At 45.7% G+C, this 15,638-nt stretch overlaps 1 protein-coding gene across 1 annotated transcript in view; it reads right to left on the bottom strand.

The window, feature by feature from the left end:
- SCML2 (Scm polycomb group protein like 2) overlaps positions 1–10,024 on the bottom strand; it is a 60,756-nt gene extending 50,732 nt beyond the window's left edge. The window contains exons 1-2 of the mRNA XM_054383131.1: positions 9,920–10,024; positions 5,584–5,652 (exon numbers count right to left, since the gene is read on the bottom strand). Coding sequence (XP_054239106.1) covers positions 5,584–5,652; positions 9,920–9,941 — 91 coding nt within the window. The 5' untranslated portion in view covers positions 9,942–10,024. The remainder of the gene's footprint in view (positions 1–5,583; positions 5,653–9,919) is intronic.
- Between the last annotated feature and the right edge of the window lie 5,614 nt (positions 10,025–15,638).

The following is a 15,638-nucleotide window of genomic DNA, read 5'->3' as shown; positions in this document are numbered from 1 at the left end:
CTGATTTAAAGGTAAAAATAAAAATCAGAGTTTGCCTTGCTAAATCAATTCAATAAAAACATAAAACATGGCTTCAAGGTTGGGATTTAGACTGGAGATTAGGAAGAAATTCTGTACAGTGAGGGTGTACAGGTTGCCCAGGGAGGCTGTGGATGCCTCCTCCCTGGAGGTGTTCAAGGCCAGGCTGGATGAGGCCTTGAGCAACCTGGGTTGGTGGAAGGTGTCCCTGCCCATGGCAGGGGGTTGGAACTGGATGATCTTTAAGGGCTCTTCCAACCCAAACCATTATATGAATCTATGAAATCTATCAGAAAGCAAATGTTAGCCAGAACCCAGCTGTCTCAGCTCTAACATGATGTAAAAGCTGCAACCATGACTCAGACCCCGACTGTCATCATCCTCAGGACCACATAAAGGTAGATACTTCAGAAACAGCACCTTTCACCAGGAGAAAAAACCATCCACCTCCTTTGAAAAATTATCTCTGTAGTCCAGCACTGCCCAGATGAACCCAACTGTTACAGCAGGACTGGAAATCTGGGGGGATGAGGTGACAGAAAGCAGCACTCTGGAAAAGGACTTGGGAATTCTGGTGGATGTGGGCAGCCCAGAAGGCTAATGGCAGCCTGGGCTGCATCCAAAGAGGTGTGACCAGGAGGTCAAGAGAGGTGATTCTGCCACTTAGCTCTGCTCTGGGGAGACCTCACCTGCAGGGCTGAGTCCAGCTCTGGAGTCCTCAGCACAGGAAGGACATGGACCTGATGGAATAGGTCCAGAGGAGGGCCAGGAAAACGATCAGGGGGTTGGAGCAGTTCTGCCATGAGGCCAGGCTGAGGGAGCTGGGGGTGTTCAGCCTGGAGAAGAGAAGGCTCCAGGCAGACCTCAGAGCAGCCTGCCAGGACCTGAAGGGGCTCCAAGAAGGCTGCAGAGGGACTGTGATCAAAGGGCTGCAGGGACAGGAGCAGGGACAAGGGTTTGAAAGGAGAGCAGAGCAGATTGAGATTGGATGTGAGGAACAAGTTGTGCAGCAGGAGGCTGCTGCAACACTGCAAGAGGTTGGCCAGGGAGGGAGCTGAGGCCCCATGGCTGGAGATGGTGAAGGTGAAGCTGAAGAAGGCTGTGAGCAACCTGCTCTAGTGGAGGATGTCCCTGCTGAGTGCAGGGGGTTGGACTGGGTGACCTTTGGTGGTCCCTTCCAACACAGACCATTCTATGGTCCTGTGACCCAAGAGAACATAGGGAAACAAAGAGTTGGCTTTTTTTTCCAAGGAACACTTCCTAGAAAGGCAAACAAGTCAACACAAGCAGCCAGCTGCAGAGAAAGCCAGGAGAAAACACTACTGTGAGGGAGGCTCTTTGATCCCACCCATCAAAAACTCCTCCACCAAGAAGAAATGACCTGAAGTTTAAATTAGAACTCCACCTGTGAAGATTCACTGCATTAAAGTCAAGCTCTCTGAGATGGTGTTAATTAGCATTTAATTAGTGCAGCCATAGAAACAGGACAGGAGTGGATGCCTGTAATATGCAAGATGCATTGCACTGAAAAAAAAAAACAAACTCTCAATGCCAAAAGCTTTTCTGTGCTCTCAGGGTGCTGGAGGCCCCAGAACTGGAGGCAGTGCTGCAGGTGGGGTGTGAGCAGAGCAGAGCAGAGGGGCAGAATCCCCTCCCTGTGCTGCTGCTCTCCCTGCTCTGGATGCAGCTCAGCACACAGCTGGCTCTGGGCTGCCAGGGACCATTGCTGGCTCCTGGAGAGTTTGTCACCAACTGACACCCCCAAGGCCTTCTCCTCCAGGCTGTTCTCCAGCCACTCCTCATCCAGCCTGGATTTGTGCTTGGGATTGCCCTAACCCAGGTGAAGGAGCTTTTTTTTCACGTCCATCAAGCAGGAATTTTGTTTCTTCTCATCCTTCCACTGCACCTCAGAGAAGAGCCTGGCTGTCAGGTAACTGAAGACATAAACTTTCTCTTCTTTCAGCTGAAGAACCAATTTCTCTGCTTTCAGCCTGTGAACTCTGGTTACACAGAAGCACAGAATGGTTTGGGTTCCTACATCCCAGCTCCTTCAGTTTTTTGGTGGACTGCAGCCAGCTTGCTGGGGAGCTCCTGACTGAACACAATACTCCAGATACAGGCTCACAAGTTCCCCAGAGCAGCATACCCCTCCTCTGAGCCTGCTGCTGCCTACAGCTCTGATCGGATTCCATATGCACTTCAGGTCTCCCACCGCAAGAGCTCACTGCTGCCCCACGCTCAGCTTGCTGCCTGCCAGCACTCCAGAGCTTCTCTGCTCTCCAGGCAGCCACTCAGCTTCCTGCCTGGGCTGCTGCAGGGCTGCCGAGGTGCCAGAGGAAATCTCTATTTGTCTTTGAATCGTATCAGGTTCCGTTTCTCTCGCGTGGGGAGGTCCATCTGAAGCACAGCCCTTACTCCCAGCCTGCAGGCTACTACTCCCAGACAGAATGGTTTAGGTTGGAAGAGACATTAAAGATCATCCAGTTCCAAGCCCCTGCCATGGGCAGGGACACCTCCCACCAGCCCAGCTTGCTCAAGGCCTCATCCAGCCTGGCCTTGAACACCTCCAGGCAGGAGGCAGCCACAGCCTCCCTGGGCAACCTGTGCCAGAGTCTCACCAGCCTCACTCTAAAGAATTTCTTCCTCATCTCCAGTCTCAATCTGCCCTCCTCAAGCTTCAATCCATTCCCTCTCATCCTATCCCTACAAGCCCTTGCCAGAAGTCCCTTCCTGGCTTTCTTGTATCCCCCTCAGGTACTGGAAGGCTGCTCTAAGGTCTCCCCAGAGCCTCCTTTTCTCCAGGCTGAACAGCCCCAACTCTCCAATCCTCTGACCATCTTCATGGGTCTCCTCTGGACCCATTCCACAAACAGCTGACAGTGTGTGCTGTCAAATCACCCCCATCTGTCAGTAAGGCACGAAACAGCATCAGTCCTAGTGCTGACCTAGGAGAAATAATACCAGCCTCCAGGTGGAGCTTGTAGAGTCTAGCACTCAGTCAACTTTCCACCCACTGATCCAAACCACATCCATCCAGTGTGGCTGAAAGAATGCTACAGAAATTGTACAGAGAGCCTTGCTCAAGTCAAGATCAGTATCTTAGAATTGCAGAATGGTTTGTGTGGGAAGAGAGCTCCAAAGCTCATCCAGTCCAACCCCCTGCACTCAGCAGGGACATCCTCCACCAGAGCAGGTTGCTCACAACCTCCTCCAGCTTCACCTTCACCATCTCCAGCCATGGGGCCTCAGCTCCCTCCCTGGCCAACCTCTTGCAGTGTTGCAGCAGCCTCCTGCTGCACAACTTGTTCCTCACATCCAATCTCAATCTGCTCTGCTCTCCTTTCAAACCCTTGTCCCTGCTCCTGTCCCTGCAGCCCTTTGGGAACAGTCCCTCTGCAGCCTCTTGTAGCCCATTCAAATATTGGAAGGCAGCTCTGAGGTCTGCCTGGAGCCTTCTCTTCTCCAGGCTGAACACCCCCAGCTCCCTCAGTCCATCCCTTTAGGAGAGGTGTTCCAGCCCCCTGATCATCTTTGTAGCCCTCCTCTGGACCCTCTCCAACAGGTCCATGTCCTTCTTGTTTTCAGGGCTCCAGAGCTGGATGCAGTACTCCAGATGGGGTCTCACAGGAGCAGAGTGGCAGAATCACCTCCCTTGACCTGCTGGCCACACCTCTTTGATGCAGGTTCTTTTTTGATGACTGACAGAGGCTTGCTTCCTCAGCACTGCTTCTCCACAAAGCTTTTCTTGCTCCCTCCTGCAGGAGGCAGGGACGTTTTCCAGTGACTCATGAAATCTGCTTGTCTTCTCTACAGGAGAAAAGCACTTTGCTGCTTGGGGTTGGGGAGAGGGGAAGCATCTTATGGGGCTCCATCTGTCATGTCAGACAACATTACCCTAAAACACAGACATGCTATCTCAGTCCACTTTGACTAGAGCTCTTCTCACACTGCAGAAGAGGGAAGACAAGACACAGACGATTTTTCCCCCCATCTCTAAGTAACAAGGAAGAATAAGAGGTGATTCTGCCACTTTCCCCTGCTCTCACGAGACCCCAGCTGGAGCACTGTGTCCAGTTCTGGGCCCCCCAGCATAAGAGGGACATGGAGCTGCTGGAGAAGGTCCAGAGGAGACCACAAAGATGACCAGAGGATGGAGAACCTCTCCTATCTGGACAGGCTGAGGGAGCTGGGGGTGTTCAGCCTGCAGAAGAAAAGGCTCCAGGCACACCTCAGAGCTGCCTGCCAGGACCTGAAGGGGCTCCAAGAAGGCTGCAGAGGGGCTGTGATCAAAGGGCTGCAGGGACAGGAGCAGGGACAAGGGTTTGAAAGGAGAGCAGAGCAGATTGAGATTGGATGTGAGGAACAAGTTGTGCAGCAGGAGGCTGCTGCAACACTGCAAGAGGTTGGCCAGGGAGGGAGCTGAGGCCCCATGGCTGGAGATGGTGAAGGTGAGGCTGAAGAAGGCTGTGAGCAACCTGCTCTGGTGGAGGATGTCCCTGCTGAGTGCAGGGGGTTGGACTGGATGAGCTCTGGAGCTCCCTTCCAACCCAAACTATCCTACAATGCTATGAAAATTCCAGTCCCAGGCCATTTAACCCAGGTAGTAATGACAACAACTCAAAGATGATTACACTGAGAATCTGCTCTTTGGCAGGAGCAGCAAACACATTAAGGAAAGGGAAGAAAACTGCAGGTGAGAAGGCATGAAAGTGGAAACAAGTGATGAGCAGAAAGACAATCAGTTATAATCTTAATAAAATAATATTTGCATAGATCTTTGATTAGATATGCAAAAAGCACTTGTCTCAGCTAGGAAAACTATCAGGCTCAAGCCAAGCAGTCTTTACCACCGTTTGCTATACCAAACCAGACTTTTCTAACAGAGTTAGACAAAAGCAATGGCATGGGGTTTCACTCCCCACCACTAACAGCCAAAGAGAGTGGAGACAAAAATGAAAGAAAGAAAATAACAGAAATAGAAAAGAAAAGAAAAAGAAAATTTAAAAAAGAAACTAAACTAAAAAAAAATTGAAAATAAAAAATAGAAAAGAAAATAGGAAATCTTAAAAAATGGGAAAAATTTTAAAAATGGGAAAAACTTAAAAAATGGGAAAGCTTAAAAAATGGAAAAGCTTAAAAAATAGAAAAGAAAATAAGAAATATAAAAGAAACTAAAAAAAGAAAATAAAAATATAAAAGAAAATAAAAAACATAAAAGAAAATAAAAAAGAGAAAATAAGAGAAAAAATAAAAGAGAAAAGAAAAAAGAAAATAATAAAGAAAAAAGAAAATAAATAGAAAATAAATTAGAAAAGAAAAAATATAAAAGAATATTACATTTTAAATGTAAAAAATAAACTAAATGAAAATAAAATTAAAAAATAAAAACTGAAAAGAAATAAAGAAATACTAAAATTAAAAATAAAATAAACTTTAAAATTCAATTCAATGGAATTAAATACAATAACCAACCAACTCCAAAGAGCCTCAGGAGCCAGCACCATCCAGACCCCCACTCCTTCCTGCAGGGTCCCTTCACTGCCCCCCTGCCACTGCAGTACCTACCACTTTTTAGGGGTGGGTTGTTTGCCTGCTGGTTCTTTCCATCTTTCTCTTTTTTAATATTCTTTGAATCTAAAAGAGAAGATTCCATCACATCATAAATGTAATATCCACGGCAGGACCATGGCCAGCATCACACAGAAGGCTTTCACACAACACATAATGTCTTCTGCCAAACACTGACCTCCTTGAATTGACTTCAGGGCACCACCAAGGTGGTGCTGGTACTGCAAAGGCCATCACTGAGCTCTTCTTCTTTCAAAAGAGCTGGAGAAGTACAGCATGAAGCAAACAGCTCTGCACTGCCTTGTGTTACATTATCTGAACATAGCTAGGAGCAGAAAATGTCCATGGGATTAGCTCCACAGAGAGCAACCCTCCCACAGAGTCATAGAGACATAGGTCACAGAGACATAAACCTATAGAGCCCATAGGGACATAGAGCCATAAAGTCACAGAGCCATAAAGCTATAACGTCACAAAGCCATAGATCAGAGTCACATAGCCACAGAGTCATAGGGACATAGAGCTAGCTATAGAGCCATAGAGTCACAGGTCATAGAGCCATAGAGCCAGAGACCATAGAGTCATAGAGCTATAGAGCCACAGAGCCATAGATCATAGAGCCATAGGGACACAGAGCCATAAAGTCACACAGCCATAGAGCCATAAAGTCATAGGTCACAGAGCCATAGAGCTACAGGTCATAGAGCCACAGAGCCATAGAGTCATAGAATGGTCTGGGTTGGAAGGGACCCCCAAAAATCATCTAGTCCAAGCCCCTTTGCAGTCAGCAGGGGCATCCTTAGCTAGAGGATTTTTAACAGCTTCACTCAATCCACACACACAATTTGAGATCTTTTTACATCTTGTCTACACCACTAAGAAACAGGGGGAAGAAAATAAACCCACCCTAAAAAAAAACTATTTCTGAGTTAAAGATTCTATTCCATACTTAGATTCTTGGATTAGAAGGGGTGTGGTGAGTAGGTCAAGACAGGTTCTCCCTCGAGTTGGTCAAACTTCAAGTTAGAACTTGAAAATGAAGTTATGAAAGAGGGAACATTGCAGGCACAAAGAGCATTTTCTTTTCATCTTCACCTAGCCATGGTCAATGACTAATTCCTTGACAGCTGAAAAGTCCTGACAGGACTTGAAAATGGGAACTTTATTCATAGAGACAGAAGAGATTTATTGTAGAATGACAGAATGGTCTGAGTCAGAAGGGACCTCTGAAGGTGATCTAGTCCAACCTCCTCTGCAGTCAGCAGGAGCATCCTCAACTAGATCAGGTTGCCCAGAGCCCTGTTGAGCCTCACCTTGATCATCTCCAGGGATGGAGCCTCAACCACCTCCCTGGGCAACCTGTTCCAGTGTTCCACTACCTCCATGGTAAAGAGGTTCTAGAGTCTTGAAGCTCAAGGTGAACAAAACAAAACAAAAACCAAACCACACAAACAAAACCTGCAGCTTGATTCATTATCTTCCTAAAGCCCATTTTTAAAGAGACAACTTTTGGTCTCCCTTCTAGTATAAAACACAGCAGCTTGAGAGCATTCTGTCAAAACAGCAATGAAGAGGAAACTCCTCAGCTCTCTTAAAAAAAAAACAAAAATCAACCCCCAACTGCTGAACAGGATGCCATTTTCAAAGAAAGTTTTTAAAGCACAGTAATGCATCTAAGTTTCTGGAGATCTGCTAGCGAAATATGCATAGATTCAGAGAATGGTTTGGGTTGGAAGGGACCTTTAAGATCATCCAGTTCCAACCCTCCTGACAAAGAGCAGGGATACCTCCCACCAGCCAAGGTTGCTCAAGGCCTCATCCAGCCTGGCCCTGAACACCTCCAGGCAGGAGGCAGCCACAGCCTCCCTGGGCAACCTGTGCCAGAGTCTCACCAGCCTCACTCTAAAGAATTTCTTCCTCATCTGCAGTCTCAATCTGCCCTCCTCAAGCTTCAATCCATTCCCTCTCATCCTATCACTCCCAGCTCTTGTCAGAAGTCCCTTCTCAGCTTTATTGTAGCCCCTTTAAGTCCTGGAAGGCTGCTCTACGGTCTCCCCAGAGCCTCCTTTTCTCCAGGCTGAACAGCCCCAACTCTCTCAGCCTGTCCCCACAGGAGAGGTTCTCCATCCTCTGAGCATCTCTGTGGCCTCCTCTGGACCCTCTCCAGCAGTTCCAGGTCCCTCTTGTGCTGGGGGCAGCAGAACTGGAGGCAGTGCTGCAGGTGGGGTGTGAGCAGAGCAGAGCAGAGGGGCAGAATCCCCTCCCTGTGCTGCTGCTCTCCCTGCTCTGGATGCAGCTCAGCACACAGCTGCCTGCTGGGCTGCCAGGGACCATTGCTGGCTCCTGGGGAGTTTGTCACCAACTGACACCCCCAAGAACTTCTCCTCCAGCCTCTTCTCCAGCCATTCCTCATCCAGCCTGGATTTGTGCCACATATGCAGAGTAAGCCTATATTACATACAGGCCAAACACTTCTTTCCAAAGCCCATGAAGGATCGATTTTTTTTCAAGATCACACGGCATACACTAAAATTACAAAAGCAGCAAATTTTCTTGGCCACCAACTTTTCCTGCAGTGCACTTCTTCAACTAAAGCTGCAGATGCAAAACAAGATTAGAGGAAGATCAATTTAACACAGAGCTTTCTGTTTACTGCTCCCAAATTCCATGTGCTTCCATTGCTGCCACCCTATCCGTAACCACAGAATTCTTCTGCTGATAAGATTACTCAGCAGAAGACAGGCAAAAGCAACCACATCTATCATGCAAGACAAATGGGAGACAAGGAAGAAAAAGGACAAAGCTATCTTGAGTGACTTGTGAAAGCCAGGGAAAAAAAAAGAAAACCAACAGCAAAGCTAATCAGTAAAGGCACCTTTAGAATCTAAGGTCTGCTCAAGATATTTGCTTGCTGTCCAGTGGGGGGAGGGGGAAAGCAGCTCACAGTCATGCTGCTTTAGAGGTTTCTGCAGCTATTTCTTTGCCACCTGAAATTATTCAGCTCCATCAGGTGTTCAAACAACAGCAGGAGACTACTCCTGTCAAAGAACCACAGAATGGCTCAGGTTGTAAGGGACTTCAGATATCATCTACTCTCCACCATGGGCTGGGTCACCTCTCAACTAGTCTCAGCTGCTCAAGGCCTCATCCAACCTGGCCTTGAACACCTCCAGGCAGGAGGAATCCACAGCCTCCCTGGGCAGCCTGTGCCAGAGTCTCACCACCCTCACTCTGAAGAATTTCTTCCTAATCTCCAGTCTAAATCTCTGCTCCTCAACTGTGAATGAAGCAAGCACTTGGGATAAACTCCAGTCTAACCCTGCTCTCCTTCACTTCAAGCCATTCCCCTTTGTCCTATTTGTAGACACTTCATGAAAACCTCTTGTCTCTACCTGATGGATGTGAAATACCTTTGGGTGACACAAACAGATGAAGCTTACTAAAACTTAGCCTTGCTCAAGGAGGGGCCTTCTTCAGTCCCTATCACACAGGGGTTTGAGCACCTTTTAGATACCCTTCACCAAATCTCAGGGGACATAGTTGAGGATATCAACTTCCTCCATAAACCCTTGGTGCAACAATTAAACAGATGACTTCTGCCACTGCAGAAGCTCTCTTACAGCAAAAGGCAATCATTTACCAAGGGAGTTCACAAGCACATAAAGCAGCTTGGGCTGAAGGTGGAAGGCTCAAGGAAAGCACAGAAGTGTCAGCAGCCTTTTCTGAGGGGGGACTACCCATTTGCAGCTCTGCAAAGCAGCATTCTGGTTTCAGAGGGTTGGTCTTTGCCTCTTCACATTCTTTTTGCTTCACCAACCCAACCATCCTTGTTTCTTCTGAAGTCTCACTCTTTATTTTAGCAGTTAACTTCTCAGCTGTGACACCTCTGAAGCAGGCTGAGCTCTGGTGGATGTGTTTCTTTAAGAAATTTTCATTTTCTCTTCAAGAAGGCAGCTGCCAATACCACTTGCAGTGATGAAATTTGACTCCTTGTGCTACTTCAGTTATTGTCCTGCTGTAAGCTATATGCAGTACCAGTTGATTTCACATCACACCTGGACACACTCTGCCATTTTAGAGCACTCCAATGGCTTCAGGGCTGGCACAGAACAAAATTGCTTGGGCTGAACTTGCAGAAGTCCCAAGACAAGCCAAATTCAGCCTGCTCACTCCAAACCAATGTGAAGTTTGGTCTTACCTGTACTCAGTGCATATCATAAGCTGTCTTCTTTAATCTAACAGCACAGTCAAGTAATATCCCATCACCTTCTAAAAGCAAATGCAGCAGGTTCTCTATTTTCTTGCCTCTTGGATAGAAGCTACCAGGCCTCACCTTTAGTTGCTGTTCTCCCCATGGTAACACTTCTGTGATCTTCTTCCCTCTCCCAATAAAAAGGCTGAAGTTGAAAGACCACTTAATTCTTCTTTTCAGCACAACTGTTTCCTGTGGAGTAGTAATACAACAAAAGTTAGGGGGGAGGTTGTTGTTAGGGTTTGAGTTTTCTTTTTTTTGAAAGGAGGATTGATTTTGTGGTTTTTTTTTTTTTATATTGGTGTATCATTATCTTCCTGGTTTCAGCTGCAAATGTTTAACAAGCTCTGTGTTGAAGAAGCACCTAAACAGCATGTAAACAACAGATATATCAAAGCAGCAAGGGTAAAGAACCCAAACCTTTATTTCATTGCTTTAAGACAGTTCACTGTGTAACAATTTGCATTTTCTGTGGTTTTCTAATACAAGAGAAAAAAATAGCAAATGGGATTTATTCCTTTTTTTTTTTGCCTCAACAAAATGAAAAATGGAAGAAAGATTTTAATACACAACCAACTTGTCCTGTCTCAGCTGCACATGGTTAAACAATCACCTATTTAAGCACCTTTAGGTAAAACAGAACAAACACAAAACACACACCAAACACTGAAAAACCCAAACCAAATACAAAAAAACCCCAAAACCAAACCAAACACAAAAAACCCAAAACAAACACAAAAAACCCCCAAACCAAAACAAACCAAGAAAACCCCAAAACCAAAACAGAAAAAAAAAGAACAAAAAAAACCCAAACCAAACACAAAAAACCCTAAACCAAACACAAAAAAACCCAAACCAAACACCAAAACTCCCAAAACCAAACACAAAAAGCCCAAAAGAAACACAAAAAACCCCAAACCAAACACCAAAAACCCTAAAACCAAACACCAAAAAACCAAAACCAAACCAAACACAAAAAGCCCAAACACAAAAAACCCAAAACAAACACAAAAAAACCCAAACCAAAACAAACCCAGAAAACCCCAAAACCAAAACAAACAGAAAAAAACAAGCACAAAAAAACCCCAAACCAAACACAAAAAAACCCAAACTAGACCAAACACAAAAAAACCCAAAACCAAACCACAAAACCCCAAAATACCACAAACAAAAAGACCCCAAACCAACCAACCAAAAGCCAAACCCAACCCCATCAAACCCAACCAAAAGCCCAACCCCTACCCCACCCCACTGTCTTCCACAGCTACAGAGGAAGGGGGAACAAAGCAGCAATGTAAGAAACCTACACAAAGGTCGAAGTGCTCCCTGCTACCCCTGCCCACTACAGCTTGTAACAGAGCACAGAGAACCTTTTTGGGGAAACACTAAGTGCAGATAAAGGCAGCCAGCCACATTATTGCAGGCTTTAGAAGCCAGAGAGAGCAGATTAGTTACACTGTTGTCAGAGCAAACCCAGACTTGGGGTTTTTGGGGCTTTTTTTTGTTTTGTTTTGTTTTGGTGTTATACTCTCTATATTCCAGCATTCAGCTCTTTAAACTTCAATCTGTTCCAATCAAACTCACGTAAAGCTTTTTAACCCTGAAGACACAGAGCTAGAAAATCCTTTCATTGTTATTTTTCTATTTATCTATAAATTTATCTATTACATTTTTTCTATTAATTGTTCAAATAAACAATGGGTTAAAAAAAAGCATTCAAATTTCACAATTATCTTCTTTGATAATTTCCTCTGTGAGGTTGAAGTTGAACTAATCAAAAGCTCATGATTATTATTTTATTTTATTTACTTTATTTTATTTTCTTTAATATTTAATTCATTACATTTATTTATTTACTTTTATTCATTTTAGTTATCTTAGTTATCTTAGTTATTTTGGGGTTTGGGGGTTTTTTTGTTTTATGTATACATTTAATTTCATTTCCTTTAATATGCTTGTTTCCAAGATTAGTTTTACTAAACGTAACATTTCCACAAGCTCCATCTTTCCAGTGTTAAAGAAATAATAGTTGAAAAGCAAATTATCTGCTTGCAGTTTCTGGAAACTTATATTTGCATAATAGAAAAATGAAACTTCATGCAGTGCAAGCCCCATGGCTAAAGCTCATTAAACATGGGAGAGAGTCCAAGGGAGGGCTCCAAGGATGCTGAAGGGACTGGAGACTGCCCTATGAGGAGAGGCTGAGAGCCCTGGGGGTGGTTAGTGTGGAGAGGAGAAGGCTGAGAGGGATCTGATCAATGTCTATCAATAGCTGAGGGCTGGGGGGCAGGAGGGAGGGGACAGGGACAGGCTCTGCTCAGCTGCACCCTGGGATAGGACAAGGGACAATGGATGGAAACTGCAGCACAGGAGGTTCCACCTCACCATGAGGAGGAACTTCTGCACTGTGAGGGTCCCAGAGCCCTGGAACAGGCTGCCCAGAGAGGTTGTGGAGTCTCCTTCTCTGGAGCCTTTCCAGCCCTGCCTGGATGTGTTCCTGTGTGACCTGTGCTGGATTCTATGGTCCAACCAGTGGGGTTGGACTCAGAGATCTTCAGAGGTCCCTTCCAACCCCTAACATCCTGTGAGCCTGTGATGGGAGTTGTTAAATGCCACTGACTGAAGAATTCACTCAGTGTGTATGAACAAGCTGGACAGTTAGGACAAAACCTCTCAAATTGAGATTTTAAAGCAGCTATAAATCAAACTGAATACTACTGTCAAATACTTTAGGATGATCTCTTCCAACCCTAACAGGTTGGAAGAGAGAACCTAAGCAAGTAGGTCCCTTCCAACCTAAGCCCTTCTATGAAAATCAGGTTTTTGCTGCACAACAGCATTGATAGCATCAGTGAGAGCAAGATTAAGAGTAGAGATTCCCTTTTTAAGCTACCAAATCAATTTTAAATACTTGATACTTTCTTAGAGATTCCTGCACACACACACACAAACAAATTCCAAGCTCTTCTGCTGCAAGTAATAAATTGTGAGAGGTGATGCAGAGTCAAAGTAGCTGTTTTTACACATCACTTTTTTAAATCTTGTTTTGTTTTGTTCCAAGGACCAGATTGCACTTGGTGCAGTAATAAAGATTCCAACCCCGCAGTGATAGTCATCAAGTTTAGCACACAAGAGGAGCGTCTGTCAGGACATAAAAAGGATTCCAGCTTTTCATGAGCCTGTGTTCTACCAGGGAGGCTATTTTACAGCATGCCCACCACTCTGTGAAAGATAGAAGACAACTGAAAAGTTCCCCAAAGTGCTGGTTGAAAAGGGGCAAGGCCAGCTGCAGGAGCAGAGTGTGTTCCTGTTATGAAGAGCTGCTGCTCCCAACTCAGTTACTTCTAAATGCTGGATTTAGAGCTGCTAGTAACCAAGCTTGTAAATAGTTCTGTGGCAGAAAACATGCAGCAACTGAGCTTCTGCCTGACAGCCACTACATGCCGCTGGATTGCAGCAAAAGCTACATTTCAGTACCTGAAGGGGACCTACAGGAAGGCTGGGGAGGGACTGTTAGAAGGGTTTGGAGTGATAGGATGAAAGGCAATGGTTTGAAACTGGAGCAGGGCAGATTTAGGTTGGACATCAGGAGGAAGTTCTGCACAATGAGAGTGGTGAAATACTGAAACAGGCTGCCCAGGCAGCTGTAGAGAGCAATAAGCTCTCCCCTCAGCCTTCTCTTCTCCACACTAAAGACCCCAAGCTCCCTCATCTGATGACTCTAAACCCCTCCCCAGCCTGGTTGCTCTTCTTTGGACACTCTCCAGCCCCTCAATGTCTTTCTCATTTTGTGATGCCCAGACCTGAACCCAGAGCTCAAGCTGTGGCCTCACCAGGGCTGAATACAGGGGCACTGTTTTGCCTGCTACACATCTCCATTATCCTTCTCAGTGTAAGCAAGGCATTTAAGCAAGCCAAATGTCTTGAAGAATCCATTTAGGGTATATTTAGCACTTCCCAGTGCAAGTTTATCTTGAGCACATCTGCACATGAAAATACACAGCACAGAATTATCACAGAATGGCTCAGGCTGGAAAGGCCCTCAGAGATCATCTCCAACCTCCCCACCATGCCAACCAGACTCAGCTGCTCAAGGTCTCATCCAGCCTGGCCTTCAACACCCCCAGGCAGGAGGCAGCCACAGCCACCCTGGGCAGCCTGTGCCAGACTCTCACCACCTTCACACTCAACAACTTCTTCCTCAGCTCCACTCTAACCCTGCTCTGCCTCAGCTTCAAACCATTCCCCCTTGGCCTGGCTCCAGACCCCCTCAGCAGAAGTCCCTCTGCAGCCTTCCTGCAGGATCCCTTCAGGTCCTGGCAGGCAGCTCTGAGGTGCCCCTGGAGCCTTCTCCTCTGCAGGCTGCACACCCCCAGCTCCCTCAGCCTGTGCTCACAGCAGAGCTGCTCCAGCCCTTGGATCATCTTTGTGGCCCTCCTCTGGACTCGCTCCAACACAGATTTGATCCAAGTTGGACTCCCTTTTATTTCACTTTCTTTGCAACAAGACAAGCCCCAAAAACACACAAAAAAGACTCCACCCAAACAAAAAACCCCAAAGGAATCAAAACAGAAAGCACCAAGAAATAAAACAAAACAAATAAAACAAAACTAACTAAAAAGAAGCCAACAAAACCCAGCAAACCCTACCCACCAAAAGACTAATTACAAAAAGAAAAGGCAAGATTCTTTCAAGGAAAGCAACTTCAGCTTCCATGTTTTCATCCGGCAGAACTTTCAACGAGCTGCTATCTGATAGCTTTGGGTTTATCAGCTAAGAGAGAGAAGGTTTCATCAACTGTCTGGGCTTTCAAAAAAGCAAGTATTAGTTAAGCTACTACAACAAGTTAACTCTGAACATTTCTTCAGTTGTTGAAGGGAGAGAGCAGGTCCTCAGCCTTTACAAATATCCTTTCTGTGCTTGTCAAAGCTCCTCAGCAAGTCACCAGGAGTGCGCTGCTCACTACTGACAAAGTGATCAGCATGAAGTAAAACACTGCCTGCCAGCGTCCTGCCCTCTCTCCAGGTGAGTTTACAACCTGCTTTGGACTAGGAGCAGCTGTAATTACAGTAAGTCAGACATTTCAAGGCTACAAAAAGCTCCCTGAACTCTCAAACCAATTCCTGAGTGGATTATTATTAGGTCCAGAGCTAGGCATTGTGTGTTTTAAAAAGCAATACTGACTAGGTTGAGACCAAAGATTTGTCCCCAGAAACAAATGAAAAAAAGCAGATGAATTAAACAGCATCAACACACACCACAAAACAATTCATGGCATGGAGTTTCAACATTTACTGGCTTGACAGTAAGGTTAAAAATTGAACTCCAGAGCTGCTCTCTGGCTACCAGCAAAAAATAAAAATAGCTTCTCTCCCCTTTCCCTCCCTCTCCATCCTGCTTTCAAAGTCAGAAGATGTGAGGTTGTAAAAACCTGAAAAAGGAAATAGGGATGTGTGAAGTCAGCAGTTCAGCAAAGCAAAGAGGGCTGGCCATTAACAGCTTTCAGTCTGCTGAAGATGCCAGCCTGCCCCACACGAAAAGGGATTTCAATGTTACATTCAAATAAATAAAAGGTCCAAGCTTGCAGCACTTCCATTCCTACCCCCAGTAAAGTGCCAGTTCTAGTGGTTTCTCAGTACATATTTACAGTGCACAAGAGCATGACAAATTGGTGAGGCACTCTGGTGAGCTTAAGCTCACACAAATCTCTGTGCTTTTTCCCACTTCCCCCTTCAAGCCTGGAGGACTCTTCCTGAAAGCATTCATCACCATTAATCAGCCTGGCTTTATTCAAATGCCT

Source organism: Indicator indicator, chromosome 1, assembly GCF_027791375.1.
Source record: "Indicator indicator isolate 239-I01 chromosome 1, UM_Iind_1.1, whole genome shotgun sequence".
Taxonomy (NCBI): domain Eukaryota; kingdom Metazoa; phylum Chordata; class Aves; order Piciformes; family Indicatoridae; genus Indicator; species Indicator indicator.
This window is presented reverse-complemented; position numbering and strand designations above follow the sequence as displayed.